General features: G+C 37.6%; 1 protein-coding gene and 1 non-coding gene across 2 annotated transcripts in view; both read right to left on the bottom strand.

Annotated features, from left to right (window-relative positions):
* Window positions 1-22,224, bottom strand: part of LOC127801400 (uncharacterized) — a 50,127-nt gene that overhangs the window by 3,313 nt on the left and 24,590 nt on the right. Inside the window, exons 5-9 of the mRNA XM_052336503.1 lie at window positions 20,842-20,965; window positions 17,841-17,906; window positions 6,316-6,354; window positions 301-381; window positions 127-174 (exon numbers count right to left, since the gene is read on the bottom strand). Coding sequence (XP_052192463.1) covers window positions 127-174; window positions 301-381; window positions 6,316-6,354; window positions 17,841-17,906; window positions 20,842-20,965 — 358 coding nt within the window. The remainder of the gene's footprint in view (window positions 1-126; window positions 175-300; window positions 382-6,315; window positions 6,355-17,840; window positions 17,907-20,841; window positions 20,966-22,224) is intronic.
* On the bottom strand, window positions 4,499-4,579 carry LOC127802923 (small nucleolar RNA snoR35). Its single transcript, XR_008023373.1, has one exon. It is a non-coding gene; the product is annotated as a small nucleolar RNA snoR35 (small nucleolar RNA).

Genomic DNA, 22,224 nt, shown 5'->3' with positions numbered 1-22,224 from the left:
AGATACTTGTCTAAATACCAAACAGAAAGCCCCTGGATTCTTAAAAACCATTCGGCTGTACAAGTGATACAACAGAAAGTATAACTAGTGTGCATAAATGAACAAGTGAAACAATCATCAACTCACCTGGCGAAGCTTTTCAAAGGACTGCACGTTGTTTTCCCTCCTTTGCATCTAACAAGAAAAGAAGAGGCATAGAATACTATCAATATAAAATTTAAGCCTCATAGTTCACAAATTTATTAAGTGACAAGAAAGTTCACCCTGTAAAGCCATTAGAAGACTAGGTCAGCCACTTACCCTTCTTGTATGGAGTTTGTGGGCTTTCTCCCTTGGCCTAAACACATTGTATGGGTTGGTATCATTAACTGGTGGTGGCGGCTGCAGAAAAAGATTATTAGATGTGGAATTAGCTTACCATGTGCAGTTGAAACTAAAATTCATGCAACCATTAATATATAGAAGGAAATTATGCAAAGACACAACATGCACATGTTAATAAAGTTGAACATATTTGAACTCACAGACAAAGAATATTGAAAAAAAAAAAATTAGTAGTCAAAAGGGCCTCTGAAGCATACTAACATCAATTTACAAAATTGTCTTCTCTAATCATTCTAACGCATCAATACTCTCTCTCATGCCCCACACACTCATCAACTTTCAAAAATGAGTTATCTTGATTATCACTCACCCTCCCAAGATGATTTATCAAGCCTCTTTCTAAATATATCACCTTTGCCGGCAATAGATTCAGCCAGACATGAGACAGATTTCACAATTTAAAACTGTAATTCCATGAGCAATTTCATTATTGCTACAAGAACAGAAACCATAAAGAATATATGAACTTCTTCCAAGATAATATTGCATTTATTTTCCAGATTTTGCAGTGCAAGAAATGGATTATTATTATGACTAACTCATAATATAACTATAAAAGTTATTTTAACACTCAAAAAAAGAGAAGGTAGAAAAGAGATAACTTCCCTTTTTTCCTCATTCCTTTTGTATTTGGAATATGGGTTTATTCCTGAATTTAACACTTTATAACTAACTCAGAATATAACTTCGTAGGGATGACATCCAGGTATAAACTTGCAATCTTAAGTTTTTATGTCAAGAGTTAAACACTTTGTCCATGTCTTGATCAATTAACACAGCTGTAAAGCTACGAAAAGAGTTGCAGTAAATTGGTCCATTACTTAGACTTGTCTCAGCAAATCCAGTAATGGATTCCTGAAAATCTGTTGTTCTTGCAGCACAGCACAGTATTTGACTAGATCACACCATAGCAGTAATATTATAGATTACAGATGCAAGACCATGAATAAAGAAAAATGACGGAAACAAATTTCACTTCTTACATACTTTACCCAACCAGAGTATTGCAAGACAGAATGTATAGAAACTCTATCATGACCCTAGGAGCAATAGAAGGGCATCATTGTCATAGGGTTGCAATAGTTTGTTAGGATATTTTTCTCTTTTTGTCTTGTAGCTTAGGTGGTTAGAGAGCTTTGTTTGATAGCTAAAGTGAGGCTATATATATATATTGTCTCAATTGTAGGAAGAAAGCGTGATGAGAATGAATTGAATATTCTCTCTCTCTCTCTCTCTCTCTCTCTCTCTCTCTCTCGGTGATCTCCTCCCTTATCTTCTTGTTGTTCTCTCCCTCCCAACTGATCTCTCCCCCAAGTTCTTCTCTTAATATTCTCAATCTTCCTTTCATACCCTAGCTCATCTCTAAGGATGTGATAAATGATATCAAAGTGGTCGTTCTTCAGTTGTGGTTCATGCAATTTCAGTAAATAGATTCCAACAACACTCGTTGGAATTGATTGAGTAATGATTCGTGGATTCTAACAAACTTTCTTAGCTGCGACAAAATCCACAGACTTCGGCTGCTACAATCGCGGCTCAAGGAGGCGACTATAGAGCAAGTACGATCCAGTAGCTCCAATAAGTATACGTTGGTTGCTAGGCGAAGCTAATCCAATGGCAATTTCGAAGCGGGTGAGCGTCTCTTAGATTGAATTTTGGAGGAGAAGCCGAATATTGACCACGGATGTGATTTCGATAATTCTCAGTTCAAACTTCAAACTTGGGAGGCAATTCACATGAGTTGCAGCGAGAGACCATCAAACTCTCAAGACGTTGATACTTCCGACGTCATGAATTTCGAAATCAACAACGAGGCCTCGATTTCTACGACTTGTGAAAATTTTAGCTATCCTAGTGGCTGGATACAAGTCGCTGCATGGGATAAAGGAAAGCAAACCCAGGCGATCTTGGCCATTATATCTTAGCGATGATCCTCAACCTCCTTCCACAATGATTGATCCTCAATTCCAGAGAATCTCATTAGTTACAACATAGTCGCTCAAGGAAGTCGAGCAACCCAGGTGATTCCAGTGTAGAATTCCAGCAGTTGGTGTTCAAATTTCCGCAGACGCAACAAGAGGCAGCTCTCGGTTGGGTTTCCGACACTCCTTGACGGTTAGTTTATGATCGTTAATAGGCCGTTACTTCCCGACAACTCTTAATTAGAATTTTGAGAGGCAAAGCAGACCTGGTGAATTTCATGGTTGCATTAGAGTCGAAGTAACGTAGCCAGGCAGTTAATCCTTGGGTGTGGCTTCGATTCAAGTTGAAGGTTGCTGAACTGGAAAAATTTTGCAAGATCAACAATGGCGGAAGCAACGTGGATGAAGAGCCTTGAGTCCCAAGTGCAACAATTCCACTTGACAATCACTAATCTGCAGGCCCAAGTGGAATTACCTGAGATTGGATCCAATCACACCCATGAAGCAATCATGGTGTTAAAAAGTTATCTCGAGTATAGGATAAGAAAATCAGTGAAAGCAATACATTTGAGGGCTAATGAAGAATTAAATGAGAGTCTATATCCCAATCTGTAATTAGTGATAGTTGGGTAGGGGGGTTAAACTGTAAATATGTTTATGTCTTCGTTGGGATATCCGCCTACTCTATAAATAGAGGGCATAGGATGTGCGTGCAACACAATTCATTCTCATTCTCTATGTTCGAGTGCAGTGTGTGAGAGGAAAGACTTTTGTTCAAGAAAGTTCTTTGTAATCTTCAAGAAAATTGTATTTGGGTGGGATAGAGAGGGAAGAGCATGATCAATCATGTTGTTGTACTGATCGGTTTCTGAATAAGATATCGGCTGCTCTTGGGGAGATTTGAAGGCTGGATGTAGGGTTGCAACTAGTGCAATCCAAACCAGGTTAAAATTTAGTTTCTTGTGGTTTGATTGTTTCTTTTCTGTTTTCCTTCATTTAAATTCTGTCTTCAAATTTTTGTCTTATTTCTGTAGTTTGGTTTTGATTTCTAGGTGCAGAGTGGTTGAATTCTTATCTAAGAAAACTAATCCAATGACCCTAGGATTAACACATGGCAATGGATCAGAAGTTAGATTCCTCGCTGGGGGGCTTGGAGAGAAGGATGAATGGAATCATAGATGAAGTAGGAACTCAATTCAGAGATCAACTACAAAATTTAGTGGTCATGTTTAAGGGTGTTCAAATAAACCAGTGGACCACAGAAACCGCCCGCACCAAACCGCGCGGTTTTTTTAAAGAGGCAGTTCGATGCGGTTAGAAAAACCTTCAAACCATGGTTTCTGCGGTTTGGAGGTATTATATTTTAATTATATTTAAAATATATATATAATTTAAAATATAAAATCAAAAATGCAGCCGCCCGGGGGAAGGGGGGTGTTTAACCCACTAACCCTAAATCCCCAAATCACTTCTCTCTCCCCCTCTTCATCTGTCGGCGTCGGCGACACAGCCCCCGCCGCACCAAGTCTCTCATCTCTCTCCCCCTCTTCATCTGTCGGCGTCGGCGACACAGCCCTCGCCGCACCAAGTCTCTCACCGACGGACCCATGCCCCCGCCGACCGCCGCTGCCAAGCACCTAGCCCTGACCCACCCACCGCACCCAAACAACTACCGAGGCGAGAGCGACGAAGCTTGCGAAGAACCGACCCATCCCCCCGCCGGCCGCCGTTGCCACGCACATGGACCTAACCCACCCGCCGCACCCAGGCACCAACCGAAGCGAGAGTGACGAAGCTTGCGACGAACCGACCCCCGCCGCTCGCTGCACCAAACCAGCTCACGACGCCATTTCGATCAAGGTACTGCAATATCCTGACTAAAATAAGATGGGTTCAAAGCTTTTATTATTTGGAGTAAATCTTAGTCGATGAGCGTGTGTGGAAGGTTGGTGATGGTGAACTAGATTGAGAGTTGTTGCATTTCCAGCAAACCGCGGAAACCGCACCGCACCGCAGATTGCAGTGCGGTTTCTCCTCACCAAGTCAGACAAGTCAGTTTGCTTATAGGTGCAAACCGCATGTGCAGTTCGGCGAATTTTCTTAGCCCAAAACTGGTCAGACCGAACCGTGTACACCCCTAGTTATGTTCTCTTGCCAAAATCAGTCATCTCTGAATGGATCGACTTCAAATATTCTAGAGAGTACTGGGAGGTCTTTTGCTACATCTTTCTTTGCTCAATCTGGTGCTGCATCCCTTGTTTTTTGTCACACAAGAACCATTCAAGGGTTGCACAACATACATGGGAGCTTTAATGTTCCTTCAAGTGGAGCTGGAAGCCTTTCTTGTGGTTGTTTTTCCTCAAACAATCTCCCTATTGCCCTTTCTCAAATATCTCACGGCAACTCACATGGTCATTCAGGGGTGACAAACAAAGGTGGAATGAGTGTTGTTGGAAGCCCTGGATATAGTAGTGGCACAAATGGAGTTGGTGGTTCTATTCCTGGGAGTCTTCCAACCTATGCTACAATTGGTAACCGAGGTGCTGTTTCAGGAATAGGAGTATCTCCAATTCTTGGAAATATAGGATCTCGAATTATAGGTTCAATGGGAAATATAGTCGGTGGGGGGCAACAGTGGGCGGAACATGAGCTATGGTCAGGTTGCTGGGGCAGCAGATGCAAAGGGACCATTTGATCTTTTTGCAAAAGAAGTTCAAGTAGAGGGATATTCCAGCAAGCACAAGAAAAAAGGAGTTGTTGAATCATTTATATGGAATCAGGGGGTTATGACTGAAAATTCAGTCAATATAAAGGAAACTAGGGTCACAGTTAGCCAATCTTCTATACGTGTACCGGTCCACATTAAAGAAACTATGGTGGGAAAAGTTGGTAAGGACAACAACCGAAAAATTTCAGCTGTTCACTTTGACCAACGGAGAGTGATTGATTTTGGTTGGGTTCCAGTCAAGGTGTACATGAGAACTACTACAAATTTGTTATGCATGCAAAGAATTTTCAAAATTTCCCCATCCAACCTATGGAAGAGAAGGAAAAAGGTAGATGAGAAGCTATGGAGGTTTGGCATTTCTTGGGGACAAGAAATGTTTTAAAGCGGAGGAAATTGTCATGATCTTGGGAGCAATAGAAGGGCATCATTGTAATAGGGTTGTAATAGTTTGTTAGGATATTTTTTCTCTTTTTTTCTTTTCCCTTTTTGTCTTATAGCTTAAGTGGTTAGAGAGCTTTGTCTAGTAGCTAAAGTGAAGCTATATATATATATATATATATTGCCTCAACTGTAGGAAGAAGGCATAATGAGAATGAATTGAATATTCTGTTTCTCTATAATATTTCTCCCTCTCTCTCTCTCTCTCGGTGATCTCCTCCCTTATCTTCTTGTTGTTATCTCCCTCCCAACTGTTCTCTCCCTCAAGTTCTTCTCTTAATATTCTTGATCTTCCTTTCATACCCTAGCTCATCTCTAAGGGTGTGACAAACTCTTAGATACAATATGAGTTTTATGGTCCTTACAGAAGATAAAGCCATAGATAGAGATGATTGTGATCTAGAATTTATGCGGTCAGCCCCACCTAGGGATTAAGGCTTGATATGTTGTCATTGTTGTTAACAGTGTTGCAAGATAGAATGCATGGAAACAACCATAACAGCATAATTTACAACTAATAAATACCATTTGTCGACCAGCCACTAAGTCACTAACAGAATTAAATTTATGAATTAAGTTGAAACAAAAATGAATCCAAGCCAATAATCATATGAATGCAATCTACTTGTTAAAACTACAGAGTTTACTTTGCCACAAGGATTTAACAAAATTCTTCTACTAAAAGAGCCTAGTGTTTTGATAGAATGAAGAAGAGGAACAAGATGAGAACTGAGATGTCAAACTCAATTTCCTACATAAGAATAATGATAAAAAGAAATTAAATCAATAATCTGACTTAATATATAACCAAATAACAAAATCCAGACATATGATCAAGCTAACCTGCAAACGTCGCAAAACAGGCTTCTGCCATCGTTCTCGCTGCAATAAGGATTCAAGAAAGAAGAGTGAAAGGCATGGGTAAACTTGTTTTGTGAAACAAGCATAAAAATATCAAATGAACAGGATAAGGGCCATATGGTTATGGCCTCAGGCGCTCTCAAGCTTGTACAATAAAAAGTTCACTATTCTTTGCATCCTTGTCTTGCCAATATTCATTTCCTAGATGTTCAGTGTTAAACTAACATACAAAGAAAGCCGTGGCGAGTAAACACGGTACAAGCACTTCCATGAAAGTGCAATGCGCATGTCAAACAATGGCACTCAAAGTCATCTTGATGTGTGTTGCACAAGCATTCTATTTGTTAAGTCTTTTTTGGTGGTTTTCATTTATATAGGTTAAATGATTAAAAAAGATATCATTGAATGTAAAATCTCAAGTAGAATAAGAAAATCACTTTTAATATTTCATCCCCCTATATTTAGTTATCCAAGCTTAGCATTTAAATATTCAATAAACATGATTGCTACTTATTTTGGGCTCAATATTGTCAATATAGGTAACATGCAAAGCGTTCATGGAACAAAAATGGACGATTTCGGTGCATGATAGGAGTGGAAATAAAACTTGAAGGCATGGTCAGCTATCAACTCGAAATGAGGTGGAGAAAGTGAAAGTGGAACAAGAGCGAAAAATGGAAGGCGAAAAAGAAAGAGGCTAAAGAAGAAATCTAGTGGCCTAAAGCGGTATGCATTCCGCTGTAAGAGTTAGTTTATGAATTTCACGGTCTTACGGCAATATGCATACCGCTGTAAGACCGCTTTAGGAATTGCTTTCTGGAGCTCACGGGTCTGCCGCAACAAACATACCATGGTAGGGTTCTGAACTTCAATTTAAAGCGCGATGTCAACCCGTCTTCGTCCAATTTAATGGGGAACGAGAGTTTTCACAGAACACGACTCGAAAACCCTAGAGATGGCTATATAAAGGCTCCATCTTGGAGTTTTGGGAGAGTTCTTAGAAGGGGAGTCGACGGAAAATTAAAGGGGTAAAAGAAGACAACTTGAAGACTATACTTTTGGTTATATTTTTCTTTTTCTTTCTCAATCTCTGCTATGAATTCCGACTCTTTTCTTTTTCTTTTAATTGTAAGAATGTATTGCTAAGTGTTTATAGCTAGGATGAATGATAAAATCTCGACTTCTAACGGTTTGATTTAAAGTTACTCAATTTGCTATTTTCTTATTCATTCGAGTTGATTGTTTGTTATGTTCATAATGCCGTTTTGATGCATGATCACCATTGAAACGTATTTGTGATTTGTATTGCTTTCGAGAGATTCAATACAGATTAGACATGGTAACAAATAACGTAGGGTCCTATAATAGGTAGAGATACCGCTATGCCCTGTGAAATCATTTTGTGATGATCACTGTGATTGAATGCATGTTTATATATTCGAAAGTTGACTAGAAATAATTAATCTCATATATATACATAGAATCGAATAACCATCGAGAGAGGCTTTTGGTTGTAATTTGATCATCGATTTTCAACCTAAAATAAGGAATAGCAAGATCCGAGTAATGAACAATTGAATCATAGAAGGCCGGCGGTGGATTCACAAACCCTAGTGCCTTAGCTTTGTGAGTTTTGAATTGAAGAAATTATTTTAGTTGCATCTTTGATTAGTAAATTAATTTTCATTAAAGTTGAAGTCATTGTTAATAACTATACCAATGTATGTGTTAGGTTAAGGTTAAATCAATTAGAGTAGACGTCAAAAGTTAGTTCTCGTGGGTACGACACCCTACTCATCGTTATACTATTTGCTTCAACTCATCCACTTGCGGAGTAGAGAGAATATAGTGAGAGAATGACACCCGACATCATGATGACATAACTTCTTTCAGATTTTTTTATTTATATAGGATTTTTTTTTTTTTTTTTTTTTTTGCAATGTTGAATATTATATGGTATTTGAACCTCTTTCTCTCATCTCTATCACTTGAAGTGTGTATTAGTGTAACAACCGAAAATTGAGTTGCTCATGGAGGCAACCAGCGGACAGGCATTCAAGCCCTAGAGTTAAACCTCACAACTGATTATGGGATTTTCAAATTGTGGCAACCAGAAGCTGAACATTGTAGCTGCTGGAGTAGATGGAAGTCCATGGCATAATGAGAAAAATTAATTCATGGGGTCTCAAGTGCTTATAAAAACCTCCCATGGGGAAAGCTTAAGGATCAAAAAGCTAAGAGAAGTCTGAGAAGAGGGAAAATAAGAGCTTGCAACACTTGCAGTGGTGCGAAGAAGAAAGATCAGAGGAGGAAAGCTTACCAGAGTTTTGCTGACGAAGGAAACAGAGGTAATCCTCACATTTTCTTCTATTCATCAGATTGCTTGCATCTAGCAGAGATTGACCTACCACCATGAAGCCACTGGCCACTACCTCAACTATCATCCAGCCTTTAAGGGCACATGGCAGGTAAAAAGGCTGTTAACATTGGCTAGAGGGCCTCTTGCCCTCCGGTTCTAAAATGAACCCCCTTTGCTTTTGCAATGAACCCAATCTGCTGAATCATGAAATTGAGGGACGTTACCTCATTAAGATCTTAACCAACATTTTGACCTGACCCAACCCATTTTAATATAACTTTAAGAGGTGGTTTAGTTGTGGAGAACAGCCCCAATTCTCTGGAAAACTACTCCACAGAAAATAAAAAATAAGAAAACTTATTCAAATACAAAAAATTTCAAAATAGAAATTGGAAATTTGGAAAACACAATTCTTCAAAATTGAACTGAACTTGAAAAACTCTTAAAATGAGTTTTCCAAATTTTTCTTACAAATTTGGAGATTTGAAAAACACAGTTCTCCACAAAATTTTCCTTAAAATCATCCTTAACTCATTCTCCAACACAAGTTTGAGTTTTTCCAACAGTTGAAACCCTCTTAACAAAATTATCAACCTAAAACTACAACGTAAATATTTCCAATTAACACTTTTTTATTTGAAATTCAACTTTCCTTGAATAACCTGTGTTCACGGTTTATTCAATATGGAATAAAGTGTGTTATCGGTTTATTCAATATGGAATAGACCTCGTTCTGAATAAACTGTGAACACAGTTTATACAACATTAAATAAACTGCAAACATTGTTTGTTTAATATTTAATAAACCACAATATCAGTTTCTTCTTTATTTTAGAAAACCATGTACTAATTTTCTGTTTCTTTTTATTTTTCTAAGTTCCTTTGGACAAGGCATGTCAAATCAAAAGGTTTTAGAATGGGAAATATTTATGTTAGTGTTGGAGAGTCCTATGATCCGAGGGAACCTCAAGGTAAAAATAAGAGTCCAAAGCAAAGAAGGAGACTGCAATTGATGTGGGCTTCGATTGTGGGCTGGCGCATCAAGATAAAGGTGGAGAAAAAGAAGGATAAAAATAAGATAAGACTCCTAATCAAGTAGGAGAATTTATAGGAATAGATTTGTAAATTGTCTTGTAAATATTCTCAATTATGTTGCTTATCATCTGCTAGAATTTAGGAACTGATAACATAGAATGCTGTATATAAGTCTTATTTCATGTGAAATCAAGTATGTTTTGGATTTCCACCAAATCAGTCTCTTGTTTCTAGGGTTCCTTACTTTAGGAACCAAATTTGTTCATGGTATCAGAGCTCGGCTCTTCTTAGTCCAAAGATCCGAATCAGATGAAGCCTCAAGACCGTGAGAATGCAGCCCCAACTGCAGTGGAGTCTTCCTTGAGTTCGGATCTTCAACAATCAGCGACTTCAACTGCTGGAGCGCCTAACAGCACTCTTTCCTTGGATAGTCATACTTTGCATATCACCCAACATAGGTTGAACGGAAGAAACTTTAGAGAATGGTTTCAATCCGTAACCTTGGTGATTAAAGGCAAAGGGAAATACGGCTACCTCACAGGTACAATCCAAACTCCACCAGAAAATTCAGTAGAATATCAAAGATGGGAGATAGAAAATTCGATTTTGATGGCTTGGATTATCAATTCTATGGAGCCTAAGATAGGCCGACCCTATCTGTTTTACAAAACAGCGAAGAAGTGTGGGAGGCTGTTCAGGAAATCTATTCTGATCTCGAAAATACAGCCCAATGCTTTGAGATTAGGGCTGCAATTCGGAATACCAAGCAGGGCAATCTTGGAGTGACTGAATACTACAATAACCTAGTGGAACTATGGCAGGAGATGGATCTATTTTATGATCCTAGCTGGAAGTGTGCAGATGATAGCCAAAAGTATAGCAAAATGCTGGAAAAAGAGAGAATCTTTGATTTTCTCCAAGGGCTCAATCCAGATTTAGATGAGGTAAGAGGAAGATTGTTGGGTACAAAGCCTTCACCATCTCTTCGGGAGGTGTTTGCCGAGGTTAGACGGGAAGAAAGCAGAAAAAGGGTTATGCTACCAACAACCGAACCTAATTCAGGATCAGCCCTTACAGCTGCAAGAAAAGAAGACATTCCAAAGGATAAGCAATGGTGTGAACATTGCAATCGGCCTTATCACACCAAGAGTACATGCTAGAAGCTGCATGGGAAACCCCCAAACTGGAAACCGAAACCGAAGAAGGACAGATCGGCTTATGCTGCAACAAGTGTACCCACTAGTGAAAAAGGAACAGGTATGGGATTAACTACTGATCAAATTGACTTCTTACAGAAACTGTTACAAAGCTCATATATTGCAAAGGAATCAGATGAGGCAGCACCAAATTATTCAGCATCTATGGCACAAAAAGGTCAGTTCCTTTCTCTGGTTGCTAGGAGAATGAATAAGAGTCATTGGATAGTAGATACCGGGGCATCCGACCACATGACCGGATCTACTACTGCTCTTGATAATTTTCAGATAGGGGATAAGGATCTAACTGTTTTGATGGCTGATGGATCTCAATCATTGGTGAAAGGAAAGGGAAGTGTTTGTGTTGCTGATTTATTACTAAAATTAGTATTGCTTGTGCCAAACCTAAGTTGTAATCTGTTATCAGTAAGCAAACTAACAAGAGACTTGGATTGTATTGTAACATTCTTTCCTCCATATTGCATTTTTCAGGACCGATCCTCAAGGAAGGTGATTGGCAGTGCTGAGGAGAAGGAGGGACTTTACTGGCTCTCTGATAATAAGGAGTCTCTTAGTCAAGTTTGTCATAGATTTTCTCTTATGGTTAGTTCAGATTCTGAAATTTTGTTATGGCATAAATGCCTTGGTCATCCTAGCTTTTCCTATTTGAAACACTTGTACCCTAACCTATTTATAATAAAGAAAAAATGGTACTTAAGTGTGATCATTGCATCCTTGCTAAACAAACTCATGGTACTTATCAATCAGTCCCTTATACTCCTTCTAAACCATTTTATTTGATCCATAGTGATATATGGGGACCGGCTAGAGTACCAAATCTAAATGGGGCAAGATGGTTTATAACTTTTATTGATGACCATACAAGAGTGTGTTGGGTATACTTGATGAAAGAAAAATCTGAGGCATGTGCAATCTTTCAAACTTTCCATAAACTCATTTTAAATGTCTTTCAATCCTCTATTTGTATCCTTAGGACTGACAATGGTCGGGAATACTTCTCCCACTCGTTTACCCAATATCTTACTACTAATGGGATCTTCCATCAAAGCACTTGTCCCTATACCCCTCAACAAAATAGAATAGCTGAAAGGAAAAATCGACACTTGCTTGAGGTGGCTAGATCTCTTATGTTCACAAGTTCCATGCCTAATAAATATTGGGGGGAGGCAGTTCTAACAGCTGCATATCTAATTAATAGGCTGCCTACCAAAGTCTTGAAGTACCAAGTCCCACTACAAAATCTCACTTCCATCTTTCCCCATGCTCGTATTCTAAATACTCTTCCTCCCAAGGTTCTTGGATGTGTGGTGTATGTCCATCAAACCAGTCCAAATCAGCATAAACTTGAACCAAGAGCATTAAAGTGTATATTCATTGGGTATTCTCCTACCCAAAAGGGTTATAAATGTTTCTGTCCTACATCACAAAAAGTCTTCATCTCTTGTGATGTAACATTTATGGAAAGTGAGTCATATTACCAAAATAACTCTCTACAATTGAAAGATAATCATTGGGATCCAGCAGCACCTATGCCTATTTCATTACCTATACCTCAGCTTAACCAAAATAGTGGTTTTAATCAAATTGCTACAGCTGATTCTTCCCAGCCAGCATGCTCTAAACCTAATCACCCGAGCCTATTACCTTCTCAAGAACCCCAAATCTCAGCTGAATCTATGGAAACTGATTTAGGGGACAACTTGAATCTAGAAAAGCCAATACAAGTCTACTCAAGAAGAGGAAAACAACCAGCTCCTCAAAACTGCCAACTGCTAGAACCGAGGGAAAGTCCAGTGAATGAAGAAGAAGTTACAGCTGTTGACAGTGACTTGCATCTCCCTATTGCTGTTAGAAAAGGGGTAAGATCATGTGTAAAGCATCCTATTTCAAATTACTTGACATATTCCAGGTTATCTCCCGAATTCAAGGCTTTCACAGCTCATTTAGATACAATGGCTATACCTCGGAATATTCAAGAGGCACTAAATGATCCCAAGTGGAAAGAGGCAGTGATGGAAGAGATGAAGGCACTAAAAGGTAACCACACATGGGAAGTTGTTGACTTTCCGGAAAACAAGAAGATCATAGGCTGCAAATGGGTATTCACCATCAAATACAAATCAGATGGGAGTGTGGACAGATATAAGGCTAGGCTGGTTGCCCAAGGTTTCTCTCAAACCTATGGGATAGATTATGAGGAGACATTCGCACCAGTCGCAAAACTAAATTCTATAAGGGTACTGTTATCTATTGCTGTAAACATGGATTGGGAATTGCTCCAATTTGACATAAAAAATGCATTCTTGAATGGGGAGTTAGAAGAAGAAGTATATATGTGGATTCCACTTGGTTTTGATACTGAAGAAAGTGGAAAGGTGTGCAAATTACAAAAATCTCTCTATGGATTGAAACAGTCTCCAAGGGCATGGTTCAAAAAAAATTCAGCTCTACTCTCATTAAATTTGGATACAAACAAGGTGATGCCGACCATACTCTCTTTGTTAAACATGCTGCTAATGGAAAAAAGTGTATCTTAATTGTGTATGTAGATGATATAATCATTACAGGAGATGATACTCATGAGATAGCAGCCCTGAAACAGAAATTGAAAGAAGAATTTGAAGTCAAAGACTTGGGTGAAATGAAGTACTTTCTTGGAATGGAAGTAGCAAGGAGCAAACTAGGTATAGTTATCTCCCAACGAAAATATACTCTAGATCTCCTAAAAGAAACTGGAATGTTGGGATGCAAACCTAGGTATACTCTACTAGAAAGAAATTGGAAATATGTGAAAAAGGATGATGACTTGGTGGTTGATAAAGATAGATATCAAAGACTCGTAGGGAGGTTAATTTATCTCTCTCTAACTCGCCCAGATATAGCATACGCAGTAAGTATTGTTAGCCAGTATATGCATGCTCCAACCCAACAACATATGACAGCTGTGTATCACATATTGAGATACTTAAAAGGAACTCCTGGTAAGGGATTGTTATTTCAAAAGAGCGATGAAAGAGGAGCTGAAGGGTTTTCTGATGCAGATTGGGCTGGATCAATAACAGATAGTCGATCAACATCAGGGTTTTGCATTAAATTATGGGGAAACCTAGTTACATGGAGAAGCAAGAAACAATCAGTAGTGGCAAGAAATAGTGCAGAAGCAGAATTTAGGGCGATAGCTCAAGGCATATGTGAGCTTATTTGGCTGATGAGGCTTATGGAGGACCTATAAATACCTTTGACTCAACCAACAAAACTATATAGCGACAGCAAGTCAGCCATATGCATTGTTAATAACCCAGTACAGCATGATAGAATGAAACACGTCAGGATTGATCGCAACTTCATCCAAAGAGAAATTAATGAAGGAGGCATAAATCTACTTTACATTCCTACAACAGATCAGATAGCAGATGTGTTGACTAAAGCCATGTCAAGACCTGGTTTTGAGATCCTTATCAACAAGCTAGGAATGAGAGATATCTATTCCTTAGCTTGAGGGGGGGTGTTGGAGAGTCCTATGATCCGAGGGAACCTCAAGGTAAAAATAAGAGTCCAAAGCAAAGAAGGAGACTGCAATTGATGTGGGCTTCGATTGTGGGCTGGCGCATCAAGATAAAGGTGGAGAAAAAGAAGGATAAAAATAAGATAAGACTCCTAATCAAGTAGGAGAATTTATAGGAATAGATTTGTAAATTATCTTGTAAATATTCTCAATTATGTTGCTTATCATCTGCTAGAATTTAGGAACTGATAACATAGAATGCTGTATATAAGTCTTATTTCATGTGAAATCAAGTATGTTTTGGATTTCCACCAAATCAGTCTCTTGTTTCTAGGGTTCCTTACTTTACGAACCAAATTTGTTCAGTTAGTTTTAAGTGGACAAATTTTTTTTGAAGAGGGTTCATGTATGAAGTATCTCTCTCTCTCTCTCTCTCTCTCTCTCTCTCTTTCTTTTTATCATATATTTCAATTTTCTAGATTGGATTAATTTTCTGTATCTCTAACATTTGAACACATTTATAAAATTTTTATGGAAAATGAAACTAGATATTTTATAGAAAATTGAAGACAGAAAACTGAAAAACATTTTCAACAACTAAACAGCCCCTAAGTTATTTGTTTTCTTACCCTTAGGTTCTATTTTTACTCTCTAACACTCAAAAATTACAGGGAAAGACCATTGAAGTTTAGAAAATTGCATAAATGTCCCCTAAACTTCTGAGAAGTCTCTGAAAGTTGGAGAAAACCCCGAAGTTTCAAAAATGACAGAAAATACCCTCAAGTTTCAAAAATGATGAAAAGACGCTTAAAATGCCTTGGCTAGATTTTTACGATAATGGAGTTATATTGATATAGAACTATGATATGATTAAGGTAAATGATTCATGGAATTATTCTGTAGGATAATATAGCATAAAGGACTAGGAGAGTGGTTAGTCTGTGATATGTATGTTCTGAAAAGTTGCTCTCATCCATGATTGTCAAATGTTTTGACATGATAGTATATGTTCTCAACTCCCAAGTGTTATTTGATATATATGACATGATGCACTTCGAAATGATGTTCTATTCATATTGCTGCAATGGAATATTTTGAAATGATGACATGTTCTATTGGATACGTATGAAAATGCCATATTTTTTATATATGATCTATTGCATGTAGAGTGCCTATCATTGAGTTGTGAGCTCACATCTTCACCTAATATATTTCGCTGATCAGCAAGATGCTTAGGAATGGACTCAGGTCAGGAGACTATCAGCGGACACTTTAGGATCATCCTATTTATTTTGTTGGACATGTAATGATGAAATTTTTGTACTTGGTTATTCTAGTTTGTACACATTACTGTTGGTTTTTAATGATTGAGATGGTTGATGGAAGATAGGTTTCGTGCTCCTTTACGTTCAGCTTGGGGACCACAGTCAATCCTACTACTTGCAAGAGGGGGTGTGACAACTAGCATATATCAGCTAAAGCTTATTTGTATACCATTTGTGTGTGTTTGAAGGGGGTGGACATGTGTGCATTCCTAATAAAAGAGAGGCCTTCTAGCTAAAGGGTATACATAAACCTGTTAACTAAAATGTTTACTCGCAATAAGGCAGAATTCTGACCTCAAAAAAATATGTCCCCTTATCTGATGTTGCATTTGCCGCAAAAACAAAGAGTTAGTAGATTATTTATTGCTCACTTAGAAGGAACAAAAGGATTATGAAGCTTCCTTGTACATGCCATCCTGGTACCTCTTGTACCACTCCATCATAAATAAAATCACATAGTAGACATGTAAATGTAATGTTATAGCTGGATCTGCAAAAATTACTTAAAACACATATCAGGTTCAACAGCCAATTCCTAAAATTGATTAAAACAACTAACTAGGGTTAATCAAAACAGCATGTGGTACTCATGCTTTAGAGCATCTGATCCAAATATCCAAGTCGAACAGCCAAGCCCTTCTAATTCCCAGTTCAACAAGCTAAAGTAAAGTCCAGTCTGGTCCAATCTTTAACATGGATCAATCATTCATGTTTGTCAAGAAAATTGTGCAAAATGGCTATCAATCTTATTTCCCTTGAAGGATTAGACAAAAATATATACAAGACTTCCTACCAAATTAGGAAGTTTCTAAGAAACAGAAATAGGGAAGTTTCCAAATCTGATTAGGAAACTTAGGATACAACAAATATACAGCAATCCATCTTCTAGAAAATACATCCTTGGTTTAGGAAACCAATATCAATCACCGTCAATCAAACCCAATCACTGCTGGTCCAATCTTGTCCAAGAATAAGGACAAGATTGGCTGCTTCCTCATTGACAATGTTCATGCCAAATCCCGGAACTGAAATGATTTGACCAGTTCTCGAATTTCTTAAATGAACTAAACCAATCATCCCATGGACTGAAACTATGCCAATCTCAGCTGATTCAAGTTTGTTCAGAATGACTCCAAATGATTATTTGTTATGATTATTGATTGGGGAACAACAATTCCACCTATATTTATAGGGCCTAGTTTATCATTAGAAATTCAAATTTTTTAGTCAGATATTCATGGTAAAATAGAAGTTTTAAGGAAAAATTCCTTAATTTTTTAAGAAAAAACAATACAAAACAAATCAACAATAACTTAAGGCGTGTATACACTAATATATATACGCATTTTGTCCCAACATGTAGATAAATATCTTAATAATAAGATCAGGACTTGGATAAAGGTTCAACACTAGAACTAGGTTAATCTTCAAGTTGACACGGAACCAAACCAAACTGACTAGACCTACCATTATACAGCCAAACACAAATCAAGATACGAGAGCCAAGTTGGTTTAATTTTTGGGTCTTTTTATTCTTTTTTTAAACCCCCTACCACCATCCAATAAAAGATTCAAAAAACTTGATCAGGGTAAATGTGTTTGACTAAAAGTTTTAAGAAGGGTGTTATTTGAGGATATAGATACGATCTTACATGAAGTTAACTCATGAAGCTGATCCACCTAGTGGGAATACGGCCTGATATCTTTTTGTGTTTTGCTTCTAAGAAATTTTTTAAGAGTCTTCTTTACACCAAATCTGGTGCCATCACTGGACCTTGCTTTAGTTATCCCAAAAAAGGATAAATACTAATGCATCATCTATCCTCAATAGCACTTGTTATTTAGCACAAATTGTCCGTTGCTAAGAACTATAAGCCCAAAACTAAATTGCACACTTTGGACTTTTTTCAAAGATTGTTTCCACTATTCAAGATTTCTCCTAAGAGTGCCACCCATATATAAAATATGAACATGTCACCTTGGGGGGTTGGGGTGGGGGGAAGAGAGAGAGAGAGAGTTCCAAGAAACCAATAACTAAGATAAATTAACATGCTAGTGTTGCTTACCTTTTCCTTCCAGTGGTTATAAATAGACTGTGCAACTCCATATTTTATTGTCAGAGGCAATAGGGCCTAGCATTACAAGGAAAGAGATAAAAGTTAATTCAAGGGGAAAAAAATATCCAATTTAACACGCAAAGAAGCCAAAATTACTGACAGGCACCAAAATCTAGAAAAAATTATGTGTGCCTGATAATGATAAAGCGGACATGACATAAGAAAAGGAGTAATTTGGTTAAAAAAAAAAGAGGAGGAGTAATTCAAGAAGTTCAAGAGGACAGCTACTTGGACCATTGAAAATAGATTTTGGATCACTTCCAATCTAGTCCCAACTCCCAACCAAACATCATTTGCAAGACATGGTACCCTACTACCCTTCCAAGAATGCAACACTAGAAGCTGAAGACTTCAGCACATGTAGCACATCTTAAGCAAGAAACACCTTAAGCAACCAAGTATGTAGCACATCTTAATGAAATATCTGTTACCAGTCTCAAAGGATTGTGATTGCTTTTACTTCAAGGTGGTTATAGTTTCTTACACATTAAAAGGGGTGAGCGCTTCTTATTTTCCATTTGCACAACATGGTTATTCCCTAGTTTCTTAAGTTAGCATAAAACTGGGTCTCCTTTTTGGTATTCATTATGTTTAAAATCTTCTTACTAGTCAATTACTTACTAAAAGAAGTTTGCACTAGTCAACTATATAAAATCTTTCCTTTTGGAGACCTAATCCCCTAGCAGCAGTTGGAGAATTCCAATAGCTCAATATTTTTGTGTATTTGATCCATGATGATTTTCAAATGTTTGATCAAACCTAAACTTGATTTTCCTCCTTTTCCTCAATTCCTTGCAAAGGCTTCTAGGAGAAGCCCAATAACTCATTTTTTTGTGCATTCATTCCATGAAGATATTCAAAACGTTTCATCAAACCTAAACGTTTCATCAAACCTAAACTTGAATTTTCCTCCTCCTTTTTCTCAATTCATTGAAAAGATATTTTGTTACTTCAATCACAATCAAACTCTACCAGCTTCATCATAAACTGAATTATATGATCTCCTTTTTCATAAAACTAGTCAACTCACTGATATTCCAAAACCTCCAGCATCTTCTTCTAGAATTCTGGTAACCAAACACTCCATCCTTAAACGATAAACCTCAACCTGACCTCCAAAAACCACAAAGCTACAAGCTTATGCCATCAAAATGTTAAACATAGGCAACATAATTTCACATTCTTACTGTTATCCTATGTTAAAAGATTGATTTGATAGTCATAACGTTTTATTTTTTCCTTTTCTAACATGTAACTGTAACCAGATTATACAAAATTTATAGCAGAGGAGCTCTATACATTTCAAGACATAAAGCTAGACCTTGAGCTCTCTGCATTTGTGAAATTATCTACTAGGCAACCAGAGGCAATATAATATCCAACAAGATAATACTTGAGGCAGCCAGACTGAATAATAAGCAACGTAAATTCCATCCACCAAAAAGGAAGCTTCACAAGCTAAATAGACAGCTTCTTAATTGATCCTCAATCATGTAATAGTGATTGATCGAACAAGAATTTGATTTATTAATGGCAAATGGATTGATTGAACAAGAATTTTATTTATTAATGGCGAATGGTATAATTTGGGCATATTCAGTTAAATGATAGGCTTGTAGTTAAATCAAAGAAACTTAACAGACAGATGAGCCATATCACATTTATTCTTCAACATTTGGATACTAAACAAATCAGAGACTCATAATAAGCCCATGATAACCACAAAATATATATATTGAGCTTTCCATATCTGCAACTGACCAAATACCTAGTTCCAAATAACACATAAACATCTTTGTCAAGGTTACCAACTACCAACCACCATAACATTAAAGGGATTACATTCATGATGGAAGCCATGAATCAGATGAATCCATAGCAATAATCAATCCAAAGGGTTTTACTGAATCTTGTTGAAAATTTCTCTTACTAACCATGAATTGTATATCTTTTGTTTTAATATCTGGTCCACAGCAGCCAAATCAGAATAAGCTCAACGTGACAAATACTATAATGTTATAATCATAGAAACTTACCATACAACAACAATTCGCATGCCTTAATCCCCTAGATGGGCACGGATAATTGAATTCTAGATCTCTAAGCATCTGTATCCATGGCCATATCCTCTATACTTGTGGAAACTTACTATGACCTAACTAAATCCCTGTAGTTTTCTACAATCTCCCCCCCCCCCCCCCCCCCCAACACACCAGGTACCAGCATCTTTGCAACCTGCTCCAAGTCGAAAATAAGCTGTGTAATCCTGGAATCATACGCATTTGATATGTTTTTGGAGGAACCACAAGTGCCCAATCTAAAGCCATCGAATTGGCCATTTCACCAACAAACATCACTTTAAGTTTCTGTAAATTAAGCATCTAAAATCTTATCCTAGGTGCTTGATCTCTCAAATCTTCCAGTTGCAAAACCTTCAAACCAAGATTGTCTTAATTGCAAGAACTTCCAAGAAGCACTCTTTGTTTTACTTTAAGAACCAATCATGCAAAATTTTTACGGTGTCAATAAGGACTTGATATGATCCAGAAACAACGTAGTGTACAAGTTTGCAACGTGGTCAAATTCCTTTTACGAACCTCAAAAGAAAGGTATAGAAGTGGTGTCAACTAGAAGGTAAGTCAAACTGGGCCACAGGAAAGTTGAACCAATACATCAAGCTGTGATAAGCTAAGTGGCAGATATTGACCCAACTAACAAGAACTGTCCATCTACTAGGATCAATAAATGGTATCAACAATAAACCCTAACCTCAAACAGCAAGTCAACAATAACAGGCTTAACAGACAACAAATTCTATGGTAAAGGTAGCTATAGTCCTGATTAACGCAAAAAAAAAAAGGGGAGATAAGAGAGTTCTTTTCTAAGGAGTTGGGGCAACAAGAAGCATGTGGAACATATTGTGCATAAATGGAAAGGAGTGAACTCTCACCTCAGCAGCAGCATCAAATTGTAGCAGTACAGGAATGGGTGAGCCAAGAGTAGGAGTTATAACTCCTGCTCTTTCCCGAGCTTTATGATCCAATACCTCCAATTTGAACATGATAATCTCAAACCTGCGCTAACAAGCCTCAGTTAGTGCAGCAGCAGAACAATTATAGTCAAGTTCAGGAAGTACTAGAAAAATAGATCATTTTTAAAGGGAGATGAGGATAAATAAAAGATTTGTATAGACAGAATTGGGGGAAGGCAAGGTCAACATAGCATATTATTAACTCTATATGCATCCTTATTTTCTAGAAAGTCCAAATATTGGCCTTGTTGGAATATGAGAATTAAACTTCTTGACACCAACCATCCAAAAATAGACAAAGAATCACTCTTCAATTCCTGCAATGGTTGCTCAATATCCTGAAAGGTCCTCCTCCTCCTCAACAAAAATCAGACACATCAATGAGAAGGGTGCTACTATGATAGAAGCCAAACATTCCACATGTTCCCCCAACGACCACACCACAAATCCATCTTCTCTGCTCTGCAACTTTCCCTGGAAAAGCCCAAGACATCCTCAAATAGTAAGAATTTGAGGCCAAAGCCCTCAACTAAACAATGGAAAAGAACGTTTGGCTACCACTGTGCAGCACTTATTTACGAAGTATTCATTACACCGTCTCCCAATCAAATTATCCATAGTCAAGATCTCCTCCTAAATAGCACATTGCCAGACAAAGATGCGGCCACCAAAGCCACCCCAAAAGTTCTAAACTGATTCCAAAACCAGTCCAGCTCCCAGCTCCCTTGATAAAACTCCCCATGTTTTCCACCATAAGAAGCTACTCACTGAATCTTATCTGATCTAGTAGCTCACTCACTCTCAGCACTGAAATAAACCACTTGCAGAGCTTCGCAAACTCCCAATTCTCCAAATTCCTTCTAAAGAGGAATTTCCTAGACACCTGGGTATTCTCATGTAGGTTGCAAAATCCTCCCAAAAGAACAATGAGCACCACAAAATGGAAACTCTGAAAGAGTGAGCAGTTTAATTCTAAGTCAGCTGCCATTTTCATGCAGAATACTAATGTCATAGAAAACATGTGTTTAGTCATGAGAAATTTCCAATTATCAATATTTTGCAGAAAGATTAAAACTTCAGTGAAAACAATTGAAATATCCTACATTTTCTAATACAAACAAATATTAACAGCAAAAATTTTTCACCTTTATAAGCTGGAAAGACAAAAAAATAATAATAATAAATAAATCAATATTAAAACAAAGGGCATTTACAATTACAAGTACCCATCAACTATATTTTTGAACAGGAAAATCATTCGATTGCCCTTGTATGAAAAAATACACACTTATTATAAAAGCA

This window comes from Diospyros lotus, chromosome 5, assembly GCF_014633365.1.
Source record: "Diospyros lotus cultivar Yz01 chromosome 5, ASM1463336v1, whole genome shotgun sequence".
Lineage (NCBI taxonomy): Eukaryota > Viridiplantae > Streptophyta > Magnoliopsida > Ericales > Ebenaceae > Diospyros > Diospyros lotus.
The sequence above is the reverse complement of the archived record's forward strand: the minus strand, read 5'-3'. Positions and strand labels throughout refer to the sequence as shown.